The 19,314-nt window shown below is 44.9% G+C and overlaps 1 protein-coding gene across 2 annotated transcripts in view; it reads left to right on the top strand.

The window, feature by feature from the left end:
• TMEM255B (transmembrane protein 255B) overlaps positions 1-17,906 on the top strand; it is a 73,439-nt gene extending 55,533 nt beyond the window's left edge. For both annotated transcript variants that reach the window (XM_014944222.1, XM_014944221.1), the window contains 4 exons: positions 3,236-3,321; positions 6,309-6,468; positions 11,580-11,720; positions 17,222-17,906. In XM_014944222.1, the coding sequence (XP_014799708.1) occupies positions 3,236-3,321; positions 6,309-6,468; positions 11,580-11,720; positions 17,222-17,389 (555 nt within the window). In that variant the 3' untranslated portion in view covers positions 17,390-17,906. The remainder of the gene's footprint in view (positions 1-3,235; positions 3,322-6,308; positions 6,469-11,579; positions 11,721-17,221) is intronic.
• The last annotated feature ends 1,408 nt before the right edge of the window (positions 17,907-19,314 follow it).

The following is a 19,314-nucleotide window of genomic DNA, read 5'->3' as shown; positions in this document are numbered from 1 at the left end:
AAAAGTGTATGGGGAATGTTACCGTTAATAATTCTAGACAGCTTAGTGAAGTGTATTACCAGGTTAAGCAGCTAATACTCCTTAAATCTTGCTGCTAGGGCACCTCCTTGTTGATTCCAGAAAATGTATGACAAAAATACTTCATTGACCCCCTTGCCTATAGGCCTACCCAGACAAACTTATGATCTGTGACAACACCCTTTCCTATAAATTTTATTCCGTCTTCTAAAGTGTGCATGCACGTTCAGACACAGACATGGCCCGAGAAATGTTTTTAATTCTTCTAATAAGCATGTAGCTGGTGTCACACTGACCACAGCTCCTGCCAGGTGACCCCAGTCTCAGGCTTCTGGACAGAGAGATCTCCCTGGCTCTGCAGATTCTGCAAATGTCTAAAGAGCTCCTTGCTCTATTCTGGCGAAAAACCACCACATATCTGTTATAAGTGTAGTTAGTTTGTAATAACATTCTTGTCTGGTTTTCCGCTGATCTAGTGTCAGCATGTGCTAATTCAGAGTTAATGATCCATGGCATTTGAACTTGGCTTTTGCTTTTCCAAAGTTAGTCAGCTAGTGAGCAGGGGACATGCCCTGCATGCCAGGCCAACACCTAACTAGGAAGGCAGACTGTTTACTGGGTGCAAGTTTCCCTTTGATTGCCATTTCAAGCCTGTGAGTGGTCTCCAGCTCATGTAGTTTGCCTGTGTTGGTTCTTCTCTTTGCTCAAAGAAGAATAATTTGATTTTCTTGCAATTACCATGAGGTGAGAACATCTCTTCAGTTTGTGTGGAGGGGACAGATGGGCACAAACAGCCAGAACATGAAAAAACTAAATGTCTGGTCACTAAAATGAAATAATAGGTCTTGACATGCAGAATACCCACAAATGGCCTGTTTTCACCACCCTTGCTCACACCACACAGTAATTTGTTTATTTTGGTTTATTCACTGTTCTCCTAAAAAGGAGTGTCTTGGTCTTTGCATGTTTTAAAAACGCAGTGATAAAAATAGACAGCTACAGTAATTCCCTTAGCCAATAATTTAATGTCTTGTAGCCTAGGAGCAGCTAAAACCATGTTTAAGATCTTACCGATCTCCCTCTTTTCTATTTCTAACCCTTTGCAGTAAAAAGGAGCAAACTGGCCTTAATGATGCTTGGAGAGGGGAAAAATACTTTTATTTCTATCAGAAGTGTCCCCAAAGCCATGCATCAGAATGAACCACCTTTTTAGCAACCCACTCCATCTTATGAAGCCTTCCAATGGGTAATAGGAAAAGGGTATTTTAACTATGCAAGTCCTAGGCCATTTTGACCACATAGAGGGGGTCAAAACCAAACTCTTAAGCTCCACTCTGCGCCAAAGCACTAGGGCATCCCAATAAAACTACTGTGGTAGCAGACACATTGGCACACTCTGCTCCAGGACTGGTTTTCAACCTGCTTTGAGAAGTAGACAGGTGTGATGTTTCAATCACTTCCAAGCTGGATCTTGATTAAGCCGACGCAGTCGTTGACGGTAGTGTACTCCTCTTCTGCAGTAAATTGCAGCTTAGGCTGAGGACATCTGCAGCTGAAGGTGACTTCAGGCCAATAAATGTGAAATTCCAGTAAGTTCAGACACAACAGAACCAGGTGATGAAACAAGGTCCCATCCCAGGGTAAGATATTCTTGTGACAAGTGGGAGCTCCATTTCCAGATTGAAACCTAGACTGAGACTATCCTTTTCTAACCTAACTTCCATTTTGGGTTAGAAGAGCTGATTTGTATGAGACACTAACCACAGGTATAGCTTTGTCCTGGACAGCAAAGCAATCCCAAGGTATCATTTTAACTTCCTTTCAACTTTAACTTTGTCACCCAACTTCCACTGCTCAACATAATCCTGCTGAGGACAAGTGCGGCAAGTCTGAGACCCATTGCAAGATGAACTTTCTCTACTGCTGAGTGTGTGTGTTTAAGGCTTTCCTCTTTGCTGGGAACAAACACGTGAGGAGTACAGAGTCAGCAACAGTGGCAGTTTTCACACTGAAAAGAATGCAGAGATCCAGAACTCAGGAGCTGAAAAACATCTGGTTTAACATCTCCTGTGGAGACTCTCCCACAGAGTAACACATTCATGGCTAAGCAGAACTGTCTGTCAGAAGCTTTTCAAAAGCAGGCATGTATTCCCAAGCATGGTCCTTCTACTTTTTCATTGTGAGGAATTTTCCGTTTAATAATACATTTTATTTGCATTTTGTGAACAAAATACTTCTTAGTGGTTACAGTACATTTTTTCTATCAAAATAAAAACTATAGAAAGAATGTATTTTCTGACCTGCTAGCTTTTAAAATCTGACATTTCTCCAGGATTTCAAAGCCAATAAGCTAAAAACCTCAGGAAAAAAAGTGCCTTACATATAAAATATTTTGATTGGTCTGTGGTGCGCAATAGAAGTGATTAATGCTTACCACACTTAAGGAGTCACTAAAATTATTTCTTGTCTGGATGGAGAGTGGCTTACGTGGGCCTACCTTTATTGTTTTAACATCTGTGCATCCCTGCAATTCCTGCACACACAAATAAACCTTTTCAGTTTTCTACTCAAGAGCCTACAGTAAATGGTACTTACTTGCTGGAGTGCTTTTTTTGGATTTGCTGAAATTTTTTTTTGAGCTGTTTTGTTTATGGGTTTAGAGATTGTTCTTCTCATTGTTCCTAATTATTTCCTTCTTCAGGAGAGTGTAACTGAAAGGAGAGAGCTCCCATTTATTGGAAGCTCTTCAGATAAATTGGCTTTCTTCGCGCATTTCCCCACTGTAATGGAGTGGTATTCTTACCCACTCCAATGGCTTGCTGTGGTGTATCTCTCAAGACCCATGGTCCCTGCGTCACAGCCGTAGGGATCTGCATCTCACAGCTGCAAACTCTGGGTCTTAGCAAAATAACACCAGACAGTGCAGCAAAATGCTTGAAAACTCTTGGCAGCCCTGGCTGCAGATCGGTGCTGGGGGCTCTGAGCTCCACAGTGCAAATGCCCCAAGACCTGGGGGCTGATGTCCTGAATAAAACTCCTGGGAGCTCAGGGATGTCCTTCTGCCCTGCACTTGTGGATTTTGGAATCTCAGGATCTTTCTGCGCAACAGGTAATACAATCTGACACTGCAGTAGCTGCTTCTTTGTGGTCAGGAGGATGATTCACACAACAGTGAAACACTGAGAATGAAAGTCAGTCTCTTCTTTTTTTTTGGCAGGTGACATGTTATAATTTAAACAGCAAGTGCCAGCTGAAAGTAAAGAGTAACACGTGCTATTGCTGTGACCTGTACAACTGTGAGAAGTAAGTACCTGTGTGCAGCCAATGGTCTCTAAGAAATCCTTGATTGTTTGTCCCTCCTCTTAAATGATGGGGGGAGGGGGAGGCTTAGGCCTGGAGAAGCAACACGAGGGGCTTGTATGCTGAGCAATCCAGTTCCTCTGCAACTGAAGTCCTGATGCCAGCAGAGAAGAGGTCAGGGGTCGCATATTAGTGTTGGCTTTATTTCCATTTCTTTTTCTTTAAATATGCCCATAAGCTCTTTGTTATGTGATTGAAATTGACTACTCAGTCATAGCCCTGTGAAGATTTACTGTTGGATCTTGCAATGCAATTTTGCCATTAGATTTAATGAATCCATTATTTTTTTTCCTCCCAAACTGAGGGAAAAAAAATTAATAGGAACGTAGGTGCCCGTAAGCAGAGATCATATTCTAGGCATATTCAGAGCTCTGTTGTTAGCAACAGCCTCTGTAGGCACAGGATTCTGCTAAATTGTCATAGGACAGATACAGAGGGTCTTGTGAGTGCTTTCTGAAGCTGTCCATTTGACTTCATCATTACCAAAGCATGAAGATAAGAGAGGAAATGTCTGGATATGCTTATGAAGATCAGCTAAAGGTTAGCACAGGGTTGCTTGCAGCAATTTAACAGGACTAAAAAAGGTGGTTGGGAAGACCATATCACAGCATACTCCAAGGGTTTATAATGTGGAAGACAGATGAAATGAACTCGCACAACTGACTGACCACCTGGCACATAGAGATGTCAACTGCAAGCAATACCATGTCTTTCCACATACAAGAAACTCTCTGCACACCTCAGCATCATCTCACCATGCGCCCTCATGCAGCCTGTGCAATCTTCTGCACTTCCACCACAGTCGCTCTTCTTTCTTTCCCTCTATGTGTTTCTCATCTTTCTTCCTTCTTACATATCCTGTTTTGTTTTGGTTTTGTGTCCTTTTTACACGCTGGCAGCCCTGAATAACCCCAGTCCTTTCTAAGCTTTTGCTAGCGTGCTGCCAGGCATACATAAACATTTTAGGTGTAGGGGAACGGGGCTGGCACAACGAGGCTTCTACACAAGGCTTCTGCCTACAAGAGTAGTTCTTGCCCAGATCCTGACGCAGCTAGAGATGCAATAAATTTGGGACTAGAGGGAAGTCATCTATGCATGTGTATTTCTCTTGCACATAAGAGACACAGAATGAGTGCAGGTCTATGGAGTGGATTAAAATCCCCTACAAATGTTAGCATCTTCTGCTTGCCTAAGAAGTGGTAAATCTGGGCATGATGGAGGTATGCAAAAGAAATTACATGTGAAGGGTAGAGTATGCACAACTCTTGTACCTTTTCTATGATAGACAAACGATGGAACATCATAGTTGCAATGCAGTAAGTTTACACTGAGAATGATTTCTTCCATGGTACACAACTAACGGCTGCACATTGACACCGAGTCAAACAGCCCAATCCAATACAGAAAAGAACAAGGGTCTTAAAGGGGTGAAAGCATTCAGAGTTATCAAATAAAGTGACTGAAACTGTTGCTTAAAGCATAAGGTAACAACAAGGAGAGATCAGGTAATACTCCCCCTCACGATGGAGATCCTCAGTGCCATTTTTCTAAGACGCTGGGTTTGTCTGAAACACCTGGGACTGATCATGATATATTCCACTATATAATTAAACATGTGTGCTCTGCTATTGTCAGCAATCCACACTGGGCAGCAAGATCTTATGGCACTGGCATGGACAAATCCAGAGTAAAGAAGCAGTTTTGCTGCTGTACAGACTTGGCAATTCCAGTTCACAGGACGGCTAGAGAGAAGTAGGAGGAGATGCAGTCACACAGAATGACTTGGCGTCAGCCATGCAATAGACTGGTACACAGGCATGATTGCAAGTTAGATTTCCTCAGCCTCATGGCAACTGAAGCTAAATAAACCTAAGTATAGGTTTATTTAGTTAAGCAATGTCTGGGCTCATGACAGGGCCCAAGTGAACTCAACAGTAGCCGATCTGCAGTGCCAGAACCATGCCCCACAAGTGATTGGACATTTCCAGGAATTACTGTGTTTGGCTTGGTTCTGCTCAGAAATGTTGTGGGTTTCTCTATGCTGCTACCTTCCTCTGCAGAGCTTCCCCTAACCACCATCTCCAATGCTGCCCCACGTGCAGGGGGACAGAAGAGTGAGCACCATAAGCTGAGTGCAAAAACAGACTTGGCATATAAAAAATCTTTCCGACTCAAATAGCTGCTCTAGGAGCTCATTAGTGGGCTAACATTAAGGCAGGTTCTGGAAAGAACTGCAGGAAGCTGTGGTTTCAAATTTTGCAGTAGGATATTTCTGACTTTTGGCAAGATGTTGAGGATTGACTTCACAACATGCCTTGTTTACAATAACCAGAAATGTAAACAAACAAAAATTTCTGGACAGTACAATCCATAGAGTAAAGGCACATATTTAAACTGTACTGTGTTGCAGCTGTTTATTTGGAACCGCAGACAACATAAACAAATGTAGCCAGCTGGCAAAATCTCCCTTTTCTGTGGTTGAATTAATGCTTAAGCAATTTGCCTTCCCCACTTTCAGAGATGCCAGCGGATTTCCAGGTGAGCTGAGGGGGGAAAAAAAGCAGTGCTAAGCATGCTTTAGCTGGTAGCTAGATGACAAGGGCAGCATCCATATGTCAGGACCATCCCTGTGTTCAGAGACCCTCAGCAAAAAAAGCAACCAACCAACCAGTCCCTGCTGGTGAACAACACTGATCAGCCAAACTAGGTCTGGTATTAGTTGGACTACTTTTTTAATGCTGGCATTAGGAGAGCCAATTTTTGTCTACAGTAGAGCTTTCTCCTGTTCACCTGAGCAGTGTTGGGTGGGAGCACGGATGAAGTACTTCTCCAAAGAGGGAAGTAAGCAGGAGGGATTCAGATCCTCTGGTGCTCTGTGTTATGTGCAGAACCATTCCCACAGCAGTGACGTTGTCTGCATTCCCTTTCAGTTCAGAGCAGTCTTCCAGCTACTATGAATTTCTCGGCGTCAGGAGCTGTCAGGACGTGGTTCACCTGTATAGGCTGCTGTGGTCCTCCACAGTCCTCAACATCATCGGGTTGTTTCTGGGGATTATTACGGCAGCCATTCTTGGGGCATTTAAAGACATGGTAAGGCTCACGGTCTTTTGCCTTGTGTGAGGACTTCTGTGCTTGTTGGTGTTACCAAGTGGGTTAAAACCAAGGAAGCATTAAGTGTACGAAGGAGGCGCTTTAAACATGTTTCCTGTGTGATCTGGGAGTCTGGAGTCACATCTTTAGGCTAAGCTGTTGCCAGCTGCTCACAGCTAAGTAGGTCAAGCCAGGTCAATACATGAATGGAAAGGAAAAAAATGGGTATCTGTGTGAACAGATGCTGGCAATTCACTTAGTGGCCTCTTTTTCTTTTTCTTTTTTTTTTTTTTCCTTTTTTCTTCTAATTCATCACTGAAGATGTGGGCCAGCACAGAGTTTAAGGATGCTAGTTTGTAGCTAAGGTGTAAAACTGGAGTCCTATCTGTGACGCAGTGCCTAATGACCAACCAAGTGGCTCATTGTTTACTAGGCACTCAGAAGAGGAGATGGTCCCAGCCCAAAGAGCTTCCAAATGAAACGGGCAGAGGCGTGGGGATGGAGGTGAAATGCAGAAGAAGGGAGGTGTGATAGCAGCACAGGTCGTCTTAAATCCGTGATGTTTCTGGTGGCTATTCCAGAGGAGAAAAGTAAATAGATGAATGGAAATAAAAGAGGGATGGAGCAGGGGAAAAAAGCAAGAGAGCTGGGTGAGATGTACACTGGGGGTGGGAGGACAGACTAGGGGGAAAGGGCTGCTCCGAGCTGGCAGCCAGTGAGCCAAGGACCCAGTCAGGCTGGAGGCCATCCAGGCCCTGCTCTGACCACACAGTGTCCCTTAACAAGCATGTCCAGGCTATCTACAACACGTGTCGGGTGCTTAAAACCATGCAACAGAGCAGGGCCACATGAATTATTGGAAATTCACCTTTGTTAAGAGTTGCAAAACTTTTGCTGGAACTATTCCCCTCTCTAGCTTAAGGCAAACAAGCACACTTCACATGTAAGAAATGTGCAGTTGAGCCATTCTTTATGTAAGGGGGCTCTTAAGGGGTTGATCACAAATTGCAGCCAGCCAGTAGAATTGTGTCTGCCTGACAGGAGGGAGTGGAAGCAGCTTTCCCAGCTGAATTCATCCCCCTCCCTGGGAGAGGAGCAAAGGCAGAAGGGCAGTAGAAACAACTACAGCAGGAAACGAGGGGAAGAGCAGCTACACGAGGAAAGGAAGGCAGGCATCATCTACAGTAAATCCATGGTAGAGCACTTCAGCTTTCCAGTGCTGCTAAGTATTTTCCCCTGCCGGGCAGAAGGGTGTGAGTGGTTCCACCAGGGGCAGCTGTGGGAGTTGCTGGTGCTCCTCTGAGATGGGGAGTGGTGCAGAGAACCATCCACCTAATCTGTTTTACAAACCCAGGCTTACATGGGATTTGGTCTGATGCTGCAGAACAGGGTGAGCTCCAACCCAGGCACACCTCTGTGCTGCATGGGGGCCATTGCTGCCCTGATTGTGAGGGACACCAAGCCGAGGAGATGTTCCTGGAACCACTGGGTCCCAGGGACTGGGGTCTCCATGACCTGGCACATTCCCTGTGCTGGGAGGCAAAGCCTGGGTCAAATTCTGGGTCTTCCGACCAGGTGACGTAAAGGTGTGCAAGGAAATGGCAGCAGCAGTGGACGTGCAGCTCCTTCTCCTGGGGCTCAGCTGGAATGAGTCTGTCGGAGCTCCAGCTAAAAAACCCGATCTGAACAAGCTGTGTAATACCTCCTCTGGGGCGGGATAGTGAAAAAAACCCTTACTATCTTAATAGAAAGATGAGTTTGTTACCTCAGCACAGGAGCTATGCTATGCTTGTGAAAGTGTTGCTAAAGCAGCAATCCAAAATGCTGCTCCTTGTGCCACCTGTGTGTTTTCAGGGTCCTTTTGAGTCATGGACCAAAGCTGGTTTGCTAATCTGCTGCTTGTTTTTAGTTAGGAAAGGAATCACGCTTGGAGAAAGATGAGGGCCAAGAAAACATTAAGCAGAAGAGGGAGAGAAAAGGGGTATGGGTCTGAAATCAGAAAAAAAACTCTTTGAAATGTGTGGGAGAACAATTTTCTTTCTTTCAGGATGTCACCTTCCCACAGAAATGCTCACTGGCATTTTGCAGGGAGAGCTGCAAATCCCACTGAAACGCCTCAGGGCATTGCTCCGAGCTTGACTTCCAGAAAACATAGGGCCAAGTTGACTAGTCAAACAAAAAACATCATGTTTATCTCTGAGGAACGCTGGCAGCCAAAACATGTTACAAAGGGGAGCGTTTGCAAAATAGTGCTGTGTCCTTTAAACCCATCACATTTCCTGGACAGAAAAAAAAAAAAAAAGAGAAGTGTTGTTTTGCTTGTTGTGGGTTTTCTTTCTTGTGACAAATTCCCTGCAGACCCTGGCATGATCCCTGTGGTTTTGCTGCCTGCCAGAGGGCTGTGCTGGCTCAGAAGGAAACTCTTCCTCCTCTCCTGAACCCCAAGGTGTCAGCTCTCAGTGGCCCTTGTGTCACCCATGGGGCTGTCCTCTGTGGTCTGTTGGGTGCTGGGGGAGATGCTGGTCCTCACAACAGCACCCTCCTTTTCAAATCTACTGTGTGCTTCAGTATAGGACACTGGTTAGAAGATTACCTTTAACAAAAAGCAGGTTAAGATACTATGTAAGTGTGTACTTGGAGTATCCAAAATGGTAAAAAAACCCCGATTATTTCTCACAGAAGACAGAAGTAAAGGAATGCAAGGAAAACTTTACTTGCTGGTACTAAGAGTTAATCTAGAAACTCCCTTCCCTGCCCCGGTATTCATCTGATGACTTGTAGATGTTTTCCTGACACACCTTGCCAAGGAATCTGCCTGCCCTGAGTTCAGGGTTGAATTAATCAGAAATACGGCTGGTCCTGTGGAGGGGTTGCTGACTTCCTTTTTTTTTTTTTTTTTTTCAATTAGTCTCTTTCTTGGAGTCCTCAAGAGAATCTGAACAGATAAAATACCATTCCCTTATCCCCTCTCCTTTTCCCTCACCTGGCTTTGAAATGGAAAACAAAATGCACCACTCCTTGCCAGTGCTCTCGTGTCTTAGCACTCGTGCAATGGAAGGTGCAGTCTGATGTTAGAAGTAGTTGTAGCTCAGGAATAAAGGCTTTGGCAGGTCTGTGTCGGGTCAGCGAGCTGACCTGCCTTCCTTTGCAGCCACAGAGCCCAGCTCACAGTGAGCAGCGGGTGGGGGGTGGCCAGGCAGCCCCTCCAGCCACCCCCTGGCTTCTCCAACCTCCCATGGCATTGGCAGCTCCCCCTGGCCTGTTCGCAGCTCCTTATCTCTTGGATTTGGGTGGCATTTCAGTTTAAAATGTCTCCACCTATCCTTGTATTTTATTTGACTAATTTAACATAGTGTCATTGCTGGAATACTTGATAGAAGCATCTAACCAGCTTCAATACCCCGCAAATCATTGGTGGCTCAAGGCTGAGACCAGGTAGCCTGATAATAAGGTGCTTTGATCAGTAGATTTGGGGTAGATGACTCTCCAAACCTGTCTTCTAGGACTGTTGTGCTGTTCCTCCTTAGCAATTGGAGAGCATTGCTGGTACAGGCAGAACAGAAGAGGACTGAGAGAGGTTCCTGGGTGAAAGACAGCAGCACCCAAAGGGACCCACTCCAGAGAGGTGGTGACAGATGCAGAACAGGCATCTGCATTTCACGTTGGGCAAAACAAGCATTTCTTGCTGCGTTTGCATCCATGGCCAGAAGGATCTGACTGTGTGAGGGCCTCCCTCTTCCAAGGAAGAGCACTCTCTGGGCCATCTCACTAGTGCCAAACCTTTTGGTCAGAGGCAAGCTCATTAGCTGCTTCGCTACTCCTGTCTGAAAAGTAGTGTCTCTCTGATTCTCCCCACCATATCCACCCAGCAAGGTGGGTAGAAAGGAGGTAGTCTGTGGAGGGTACCTTGAAGATGAGAAGCTTGCCTTCTCCCATGAGATAGGCGCTCTGCTTTTGACCCCAGCATTTCTCTGCGCCAGCTCCCGGGGTGCTAAGTTTCTCCAGAGAGCGAAGGCCTAGATTTTCAGGCAACCTCATGTGGTGTATCAGTGACCTAGGCAATGTTTTCCATGAACAAGCACAATTAACGTACCTCTTTCTCAATCACAGAGGGATCTCACACTATCTCCAGAGGATGCAGTGGTTTATGTCTCTCACTGATAAATCTGAAAGGAAATGCCAACACACACACACAAAAAAATCTGGCTGCTGCTTTCTGCATTTGTCTGGCAACCTCCATATTTTGTTATTTCAGTAAAAAGAAATGCTCTCATGTAGAGGAATCTGCTAATAAAAACAAAGGAGAGAAAAGAAACCACTGGATTTGTCCTGCTTTGCAAAGCAGAGGGACATGAAAATCTTTCACAGAGCTCTACTGTCCTTCACAAATGGTTACACAAGCCCCCTCTCACATTTAGCTTATGCCCTTTTTTTTTCCCTACCCCAGTTGTATCAGCTGTTTTAATATGAGCTATTACTTCTTCCTGCAAACCTCATCTCACGTTGCAGTTAAGGGACGTGCCAATAAAGGCATGGGATATGAGGAAGGATTTTATGCAGCAGGAATGAGACATGCACGTGCGGGGTGGTAATGGACAGCCAGCAGCAAACTCCATCTCACAAGTGAGAGGGAGCTGTGAAGGAAGAGTGAGTGGTCTGGAAAGGGAGATCTTTGTAGGTCTGTGTAGGAAAGCAGAGAGAAGAGAAATGAGGGCATCAGGTAGTTGCTATTGGAAAGAGTCTGCAGCAAATTGTGAAGGACTGGGTGTTTGGTGCTGGAGTGAGTAAGAAGAGGCGGTGAGAGCTGTATGCTGTCCTCTTCAGGGTGTCTCGGGTCTGGAGTCCTGCCAGTGCTTCTGTAACTGGTGCTAGGGAAGCACCAGCAGTCTTTTTCCAAGGGAAGGCGATTAAAATAGCTGTGTATGTCTGGTGAGAAAATTCATTCCAGATACACCCTCTCATTCTGTCTGCTCTTTGTGTTTTTTGTAGTACCGGTATTGTGTTGGAAAATCGAAACTTGTTAGATTGCCTAGCTGCTTGTGTTAGGACCAGTTCCTGCTCCAGCCCCCTTTGCGCTGTGCTGATATGTTGTTGTCTTCTGTGCTCAACAGGTCCCTCTGTCCCAAATTGCTTTCAGTGCTGCACCTCCTCCTCAGATCCTGTACAACCCTGCCCAGCAGATCCTGACGTACGCTGGCTTCTGCCCTTCCGCAGCCATTTCTACATATCCATCCTACCCCTTACCTCTGCAGGTACAGTACAAGATGGCACCCTTCTTTCTCCATCAGAAAAGCAAAAGCTGCTGCTCGGTGCAAACTCTGCAGTGGTAGATCTTGGGTCCTGGGGGTTTGAAACAAGGCAAGGAAGGTGGATCTCAACACACAGACACATCTCTGGGACGACTTATTCTGGGCCTAGCTTTCAGGTGTGTTCTCAGATCTCAGGCTTTCTCTGGTTGTCCTTTGGACTCTTGTCTGCTGACCGGGAATCCCAGTGTGGGATCAGAGCTGCGCTACAGTAGTCATGAAGGTGAACACAGCCCCCACGTTGGGCAAGATAAAGCAGCAGCAGAGGTATGGGGGAAAGCCAAAGGAAGTATCTGATACACACAGGATTTGGCAGAAAAGTTTACACATCTTAGCCCACCTTACTCTTAATGTGGAAATAGATTAGGACTCAACAGATGAAAAGGAGACAGGAAAGGGGAGGAAATAAGAATCATAGAATCATAGAATCGTCTAGGTTGGAAGGGACCTTAAAGATCATCTGGTCCAACCATCAACCTAACTCTGACAAAAAAATAAATAAGAAATAAGCAGTAAAAAAATCACTAAACCATATTCTTGAGGACCATGTCAACCCGTCTTTTGAATACTTCCAGGGATGGTGCCTCCACCACTTCCCTGGGCAAAAGAGGTCTGTGAAACTGAGTAATATGGAAAGGATTGTGGATGACTATTGGTGATAACTTCTAATCACACAAAGTTTTGGTTGCCACTGTGAAGCTATTAGGTAGCAAGATAAGCCAGAAATAGGAAGTTTTTTTACACACCAGAGAAGATTCAAATGCTACAGCACATTGTGGAAGAGTATAAATGAGGGGTTAGGAACACCAGCTGCTCTTAAATACATGGATTCAGGTGTCACTCGCAGCCCGGCAAGTCCCCAGGTGCCTGCCTGCCTGCCTGCCTGCCTGCCTGCCAGCCACAAGAATCAGCAGGGGCTTATCAGAAGATGAAGCTCTTTTTCTTTGAGCTTCCTATAAGCATCTGCTACAGGCCACCACTGGGAGACAGGTGCAGAGCTGCTATGGATGTTGGTGGAGGTTGGTGAGCCGTACTGACCAGAGGCAGCTGGCCTGAAGGCAGGAGAGGAAGCTGCTGGAGATGCAGCTTTCTCCCCTTGTGGGAGGGATACAACATGAGCAGAGTCAACACTGCTTTGTCTCCTTCAGAAGGATGAGGTAGGTGCCAGTCGTGCTCCAAGCCTGCACTGCCTCCAGCCCAGAGCTGGCCTGGAAAAGGCAGGGAGTGGTGCTGAGGATGGTGTTTGCTTTTTTTTTTTTTTCCCCAGAATGAGGTGAAGAATGTAGGGTGAGCTGGTAAATAACTGAATGTACTGAGACCCTGGAGCAATCATAGGAGTTTTTAGATTTTTGAAAGCACAGTAACACTATTTTGTTCTGTCCAATGGCTTGTTATACTTTGGCTGTGTAGTGCTAAACCAGTGGGTACCACAAGTTTTGCAATACTTCTTAATTGAAAACACTGCAAGTTTAGCATGAACTAGCTGTGGGCCAGGTCCCCACAGCCTCTTGGACTATATGCCAATAAACTACCAGGCATAAGTACGAGGACATGATGATCCAGACCAGTGAATTGTTAGCATGCTCCTGGTACGGGTTTGGCCCAGACCACCTAAGTGTCTCCCAACAACACCCAGGAAGGGGTCAGGAGACAGCAAGAAAAGTACACCATTCCCAGTATGTAGTGTGCATACAGTCACACTGGTTTGGTGGTGAGAGTTCAGCTGTAGGGATGTGATATATGCTGTGCTAGTTGACTTCACAGCCAGAGAACAGTCTTTGGCACGTCTTACTTATTAACATAAATGGGGCCAGGTGCTTTTGGAGATCATGGGTTGATGTGCTAGTTGACTTCACAGCCAGAGAACAGTCTTTGGCACGTCTTACTTATTAACATAAATGGGGCCAGGCGCTTTTGGAGATCATGGGTTGAGAGGAAAAAAAGAGCACACTCGGAGATCTCTTTTTTTGTTTGCTTTCAGCTGAAAAGCTGTGCTGCTCTGCAGAGTTCAGTTAGCACGTAGCCAAGAGTAGAGAAGGGGATAAAAACAGATGAAAGAAAGCAATTAAGCTGAAGAGATGCATCTAAGTAATCATGAGGATCAATTGTAACTATTCAGTCCTATGTCCACTAAGAATCAGGAATACATCATATTGACCCCAAATTCTTAACTGCATTCCAAAATAAACATAGCTTTTCCTAGATTTCTACTTTTTCTAAGTGTGTTAATTTGTCTTCTCTCCCCTTTGTAACATTCAGAGGTAGACATGTCCCCAAGCCACGAGAGGTTAGCAAGAAGCACTGGGCTCCACAAGGGAAAGTACTTAATCCTTTTCCTGGAAAAAAAATATTTTAAAAAAGCAAGCTCCCTTCTTGCATGTATGAGCTCCTTATGTTGTAGTTTGGAGGGTATTAATTTCTGCATTGGTATATGAGTTAAAAAAGTCATAATAAACTCACTCAAAGCTACGAATGGTGAATGTTAGAACCAGGCCTGATAAGGAACAGCCAAAAGCTTAACTGGCATCCACGTCAATAACTTGAGCGCTGCAGGCTGAATCCATGGGGCTGGAGGTAGGTTTTTGTGGCCCATCTGGGTGCTCCAAGTAGTGCCCAGCTGCCTTCACAAGCTCTGCTCAGCTGATCCTGGTCCTTGAGGCTGGGATTCATTTGGCTATCCACAGGGGCTGTTGGCATGGAGCAATCTAGTGCTGCCTGATAATGGGATCAGGTAGCCACTTGGCCCCTGCTGCCACTCCGGGATGGTCCAGGTCCTGTAGTCCCTATGTCACATCTTTGTGGATGTCTTTGATGTCCCATGGCATCCCAAAAGGGCTAGACACTTATATGCAGGCAGCTGAATAGAGTTCTAGCTCTCCACAGTGTAGGACACACCACCTGAGCTGGTCTACTCTTCAGAGTCCACAGAGAGAGCAAGGCATTTCTCACAAGTTGATTATCTCTGGCTAAAGATGTATGATGTGAGTGACATGAATGCACCCTAAAGGCCTTTCCACTGACTAGGGGTGGGATTCAATTGCTACATGTCACTGTGCTCTGTGCTTAGATGTCTATGTTCTTGAGCCTTCAACTGGGACATGAAAAGCTGAGGCTGAAGCCTGTATCCTAGGGATGCAGTTCAGTTGCATCTGAGGTAGCCTAATGTTCACAAGTCATCCATACAAGGCTGGCTGATGTGAGCCAAGGTCTATGTGAGACTCGCACATATTTCTGGAGCAGCTGGTTGAGGGGCCATTGGGCATCTCAAAAGGCATAACTTCTTTGCCTACATGTCCGCCAAGATCCACATAAGGGCCCCAAGACACAACTCTTTTCTCAGCATTCCCTTTGGCTCAACGAAGCTTTGGCTTAACACTGGTCCTAAGCCCCTGCTTTTCACATTGCCCTTTGCTTGCTGCTGGGGCAGGGTCACACACATGCTGGTTCAATACAGTAAAAGGAGCAAAACCTTCATCAACTAAGAGTTAGGAGAGGAAAAAAAAAAAGTGAATCGATGCCAGTTAATGAAGTAAAGTTAGCAATCAATCACCAACTAATAACTCTAGTTTGAACTCTCACCTCAACCAGAGGAAATCCACGCCTTAGTTCCTTCTCCTAGGAACATATCCCACCTTGGGTTAGTGGCATGCAACACACCTAGCCTAAGTGCTGCCCTGGCTTGCATGGACTGAAGCTCCATTAGCTCAAAGACTATGAACCTGAGTTCATCTGTGGTTCCCACCATTGAACAGATTTAATTCCTAGTCCTCTGCTGAATCTGGTATCTCACTGAATTACTGCTTGCTGGAGGGGCAAAGTCTTCAAATCACAACCTTAGATGGTGGTAAATGCTCCTCAGTTCACGTCGTGCTTCCAAGTCCAGAAGCAGAAATCAGCCAAATGCAAAAAAGAAAAGGTGAAACAGGAATGCATTTTGACAAGGATGTAACCTGCATTTCTTTTGTTCACTGTGGCATGTGCTAACAAAATCATTCATCCCTTACTGGTACAGTTCAGTCACAACTAGTGTTGGTAACAGGCCTGCCAACTGGTCAGGTAAATGATTAGCTGTGCAGTGACTGGTGGTGATGACAGCAGTGAGAGTTGTGCCAGTCATTCCTGCCAGAGGAGAACTCATTACAGAAGCAATTCCAGGCAGACAGATGGAAACAGTGGCTGCAGTTTGAGGGGAGAGGGAAGCAACAACTCCAAAATAAATAAAAAAATCCCAAATTACCCTAAACCCCAACAACTACGTTTGGAGCTGATCTAGCTAGCAGGTCTGTCAATATGCCTGGAGAGGTAAAGGGCATAATCAACCTTCCTGCCAGGATATGACCATTCTCACTCACTAAGTCACCCCGTGGTACAAATGCAGGACAACATGCTCCTCACCATGGGGGTTTGACCCACAGCAGCAGCCCCTGCTGGCCTGGAGCTCCATGGAGAAGCCAGGCACCATGGCATGGGGTCTGCCAGCCCTAGGCAGCTCTGAGATGACATTGTCCAAGTGCCAGCCCTGGGCAGCCTTCTAGATGGTAACTACTATTTTTTTAGCAGCAGGGAACAGAAACTTGCCCAGATTTTTCACTTCCCTTGAAAAAGACCCATGATTACCCTTTTTTTGTTGTTTTGTTTTTTCAATTCCAGGCACTTTAGGCCTGAACCTGAGGGAAGCTGAACACAACTCCTCTGCTGAAGCCCATGGACTGGCATGTGCAGGCATATGAAGGGAGGAGTGAAATCCTGACCCTCTTGAAATCAATGACAAAACTTGGTTTAAAGCAGTGGCAGGATTTTATCCAGAATATTAGTCTCTATATGCATTCCTTTGTTTTAACAAACTGTGTTTGTTCCTGAACATGGGCTGCTTCCCAGGCTCTATCAATTTTTCATGCGCCTTTCACCCAAAACCCCATTATAGCTGAGACAGCCAAAGGGAAAGACCTACAGGGAAATACATGCTTACCTGTAAAATTTTCTCTTAAGAGCAGTCTGCATTGGGCACAGGGATAAGACCTTGCATGTGTGCATGTATTGTAACTGAGATTAATTACAACTGAGATAATTTAAATTTCACGGTGATGCCTGGAAATGAGCAGCTACACGTAACCTAATCAGCCTGTGGGGTGCAGTGCCTCACCCAGGAAGCCAGAGCATCTCTTCCTGCAGAAATTCCTGTTCTGCTCTATTGCCTGGCTGTATGCGCAACGTCTATTAAAAATGACTTGGGTTACAGATGGAATCCGTCTTGTTTCACTAGACACCATCGTTGCTATATTTAAGCAGGTGCTTTAAAACTAAAGTGAGTGAGTGTGCTGCAATGAATGAGAAATTTAACCATGGGGTTTGTTATCTAACAATTACATGACAAACACTTCACGCAGAGCTGCAAATGTGGTTGTAATCCTTTACTGAAGAAAGTATTTTTCTTTGTCTATATACAGCCTGCCAGCAATTTCCCAGGAACATCATCTACTGACATTTCTTTATCAGAAGAAACTCAGCCTCCATCTCAGTCCAGCTCCAGCTATGGTCTTCCCCCCAATGCTCCAGCCCTTTATACTCCAACTTACTTCTTGCCTGGAGAAAAGCCTCCACCATATGCACCATAGAACAAAGAATTTTAGGTAGCTCGTAGCCTTTTATTTTGTTTTTAAGAAACCTCTGGAAACTGTGCTGTGCAGGCGCCAGACCTCCCCAGGAACCCACTACAGAATGTGTCACGGCCACTCTGCTTTTACCCACATCTCACTGTGGGCAGAGCAGAACCCTGGAAACCTTGGGGCAGAGACATCACCAGTGGGGTGACCAGTTGCCACCCAGTTTGCTTGCAGTCAAATGCAGTGTTGCTTTCTGGAGACCATGAGACCTTCTTGCTACACTGTAGAATGAATTTTCTTCAAGAGGAGAAATGATGAAAACACCCTGGGTACATGTTCTGCTTTCGTAAACCAATGTAGGGGGGTTGTAGCCTGTGTTGTCTGAGTGGATAGTCAGGAGCTCTCCGAGTCAATCATTTTGGGTAGAAAGAGACCAGGTGTTTGTTTGCTTGTAGTATTTATTTAATAACCCTTTTTGGTGAAAGTGTTGTACCAATAAATAAAGTGTGGCAATTATTTTACAATAAAATTGACTGTGTGTCTGTGTGTATTTATACTATACCTAAGGCTGTGTATATTTGTAAGGACAGGAAAACCAAAGAGCAGTGGAAAAAAGTACCCTACCAAGTAGTTCCCTCTTTCAAGTTTCAAACAGAAAGGCTAATTTTATTGGGACTATTTTATTCTAACTTTGTGCCAGTCTAGTCTGTGTAGTAAAATGTCATGTCAGTGTGCTGAAGATGCAATTTCCAGACAGGTATTTTAAGCTGCACTTTAGTGTTCAAGTTAATTCCCTTCTAGTCAAAAGAGGACCACAACCCAAAGCACTCAATGTTAAACCTTGGTCACTTATTTTTAAACTGATCAAGACCTGATCCGGGTATTTCACAATGACTGAAACAGAGTGGGAAGAGGGTCAGAATTCCTTCTTTGTATTTTTTTTTATTATTATTATTTTATTTTCTCCTACTGTATAGAGACAAGTTGGCAAGGCTAAGCCACAATACCTGTAGCAGTGCCACTGACAGGAGCAAAGTCTTGTCCCTGTTGTGTGCACCCTGCCCTCTGGCTGTGCATCACATCAGCTGGGATCTCACTTAACACAGGGCTGCCATGTTTCGTGGGCAGGAGTGGCTACACCAGCATGAAAAGCCATCAGACTGCTGCATCCCTTCCCTGCATTCTGCTCCTGCAGGAAGGGTGGTGCTGCTGCTGTTTGCTCTATACATCTTGCAGTCCAGACAGCAACGAAGCTATAGACATTTCCTGAAAGGCCAAAGAGTAAAACAGGGAAAGGAAGGTATTTCTCATTAACTTTATAAGCAGCTGCTTCATATTATGAAAATATTCACAACCCCTATATAAACAAAACCAGCCTACTTCACAGTTTCCTTTGAAAGGAATTGACAACATCAGACCAGCTGAAAACAGAACAAGGAATGATCATCCTTTTACATAATACTTTCCACCTTTCAAGAAATTTCTGTTAATTCATATGTTATACCTCTGTGTATAAGTAGCAGATTCAGTACTAATACACATAAGATGAGGTTAATGGACTATAAATGCCATACTTTGTTCAATTAAGGTTTTTCTGAGATGCAAAGTTTTAGGCCAGTGATGTTATCATCAGTGACAAGGTGCCTTACTTGTATTGTTGACAGGGCAAGTTATGTGAACCTGGTTGAGAGAAACAGCAGTCAGAGAGGAAACTATTATTTTTCTTTTAAACAATTTAACACATCCAAAATGCTTAGTTCTTGTGCAAATGCATGCTGTGAAGAGCACAATGACCCTGATCATGAAATGAGTGGAACCACACATTTATACAATGACCCTGATCATGAAATGAGTGGAACTACAGATTAATTTCTTGTGACTTACTATGAATACTACCAGGGGTGCCCCCTGGGTTCATTTTTGGGACTCAAAGTCTT

This window comes from Calidris pugnax, unplaced genomic scaffold (genome assembly GCF_001431845.1).
Source record: "Calidris pugnax isolate Ruff unplaced genomic scaffold, ASM143184v1 scaffold69, whole genome shotgun sequence".
Classification (NCBI taxonomy): Eukaryota; Metazoa; Chordata; class Aves; order Charadriiformes; family Scolopacidae; genus Calidris; species Calidris pugnax.
The sequence above is the reverse complement of the archived record's forward strand: the minus strand, read 5'-3'. Positions and strand labels throughout refer to the sequence as shown.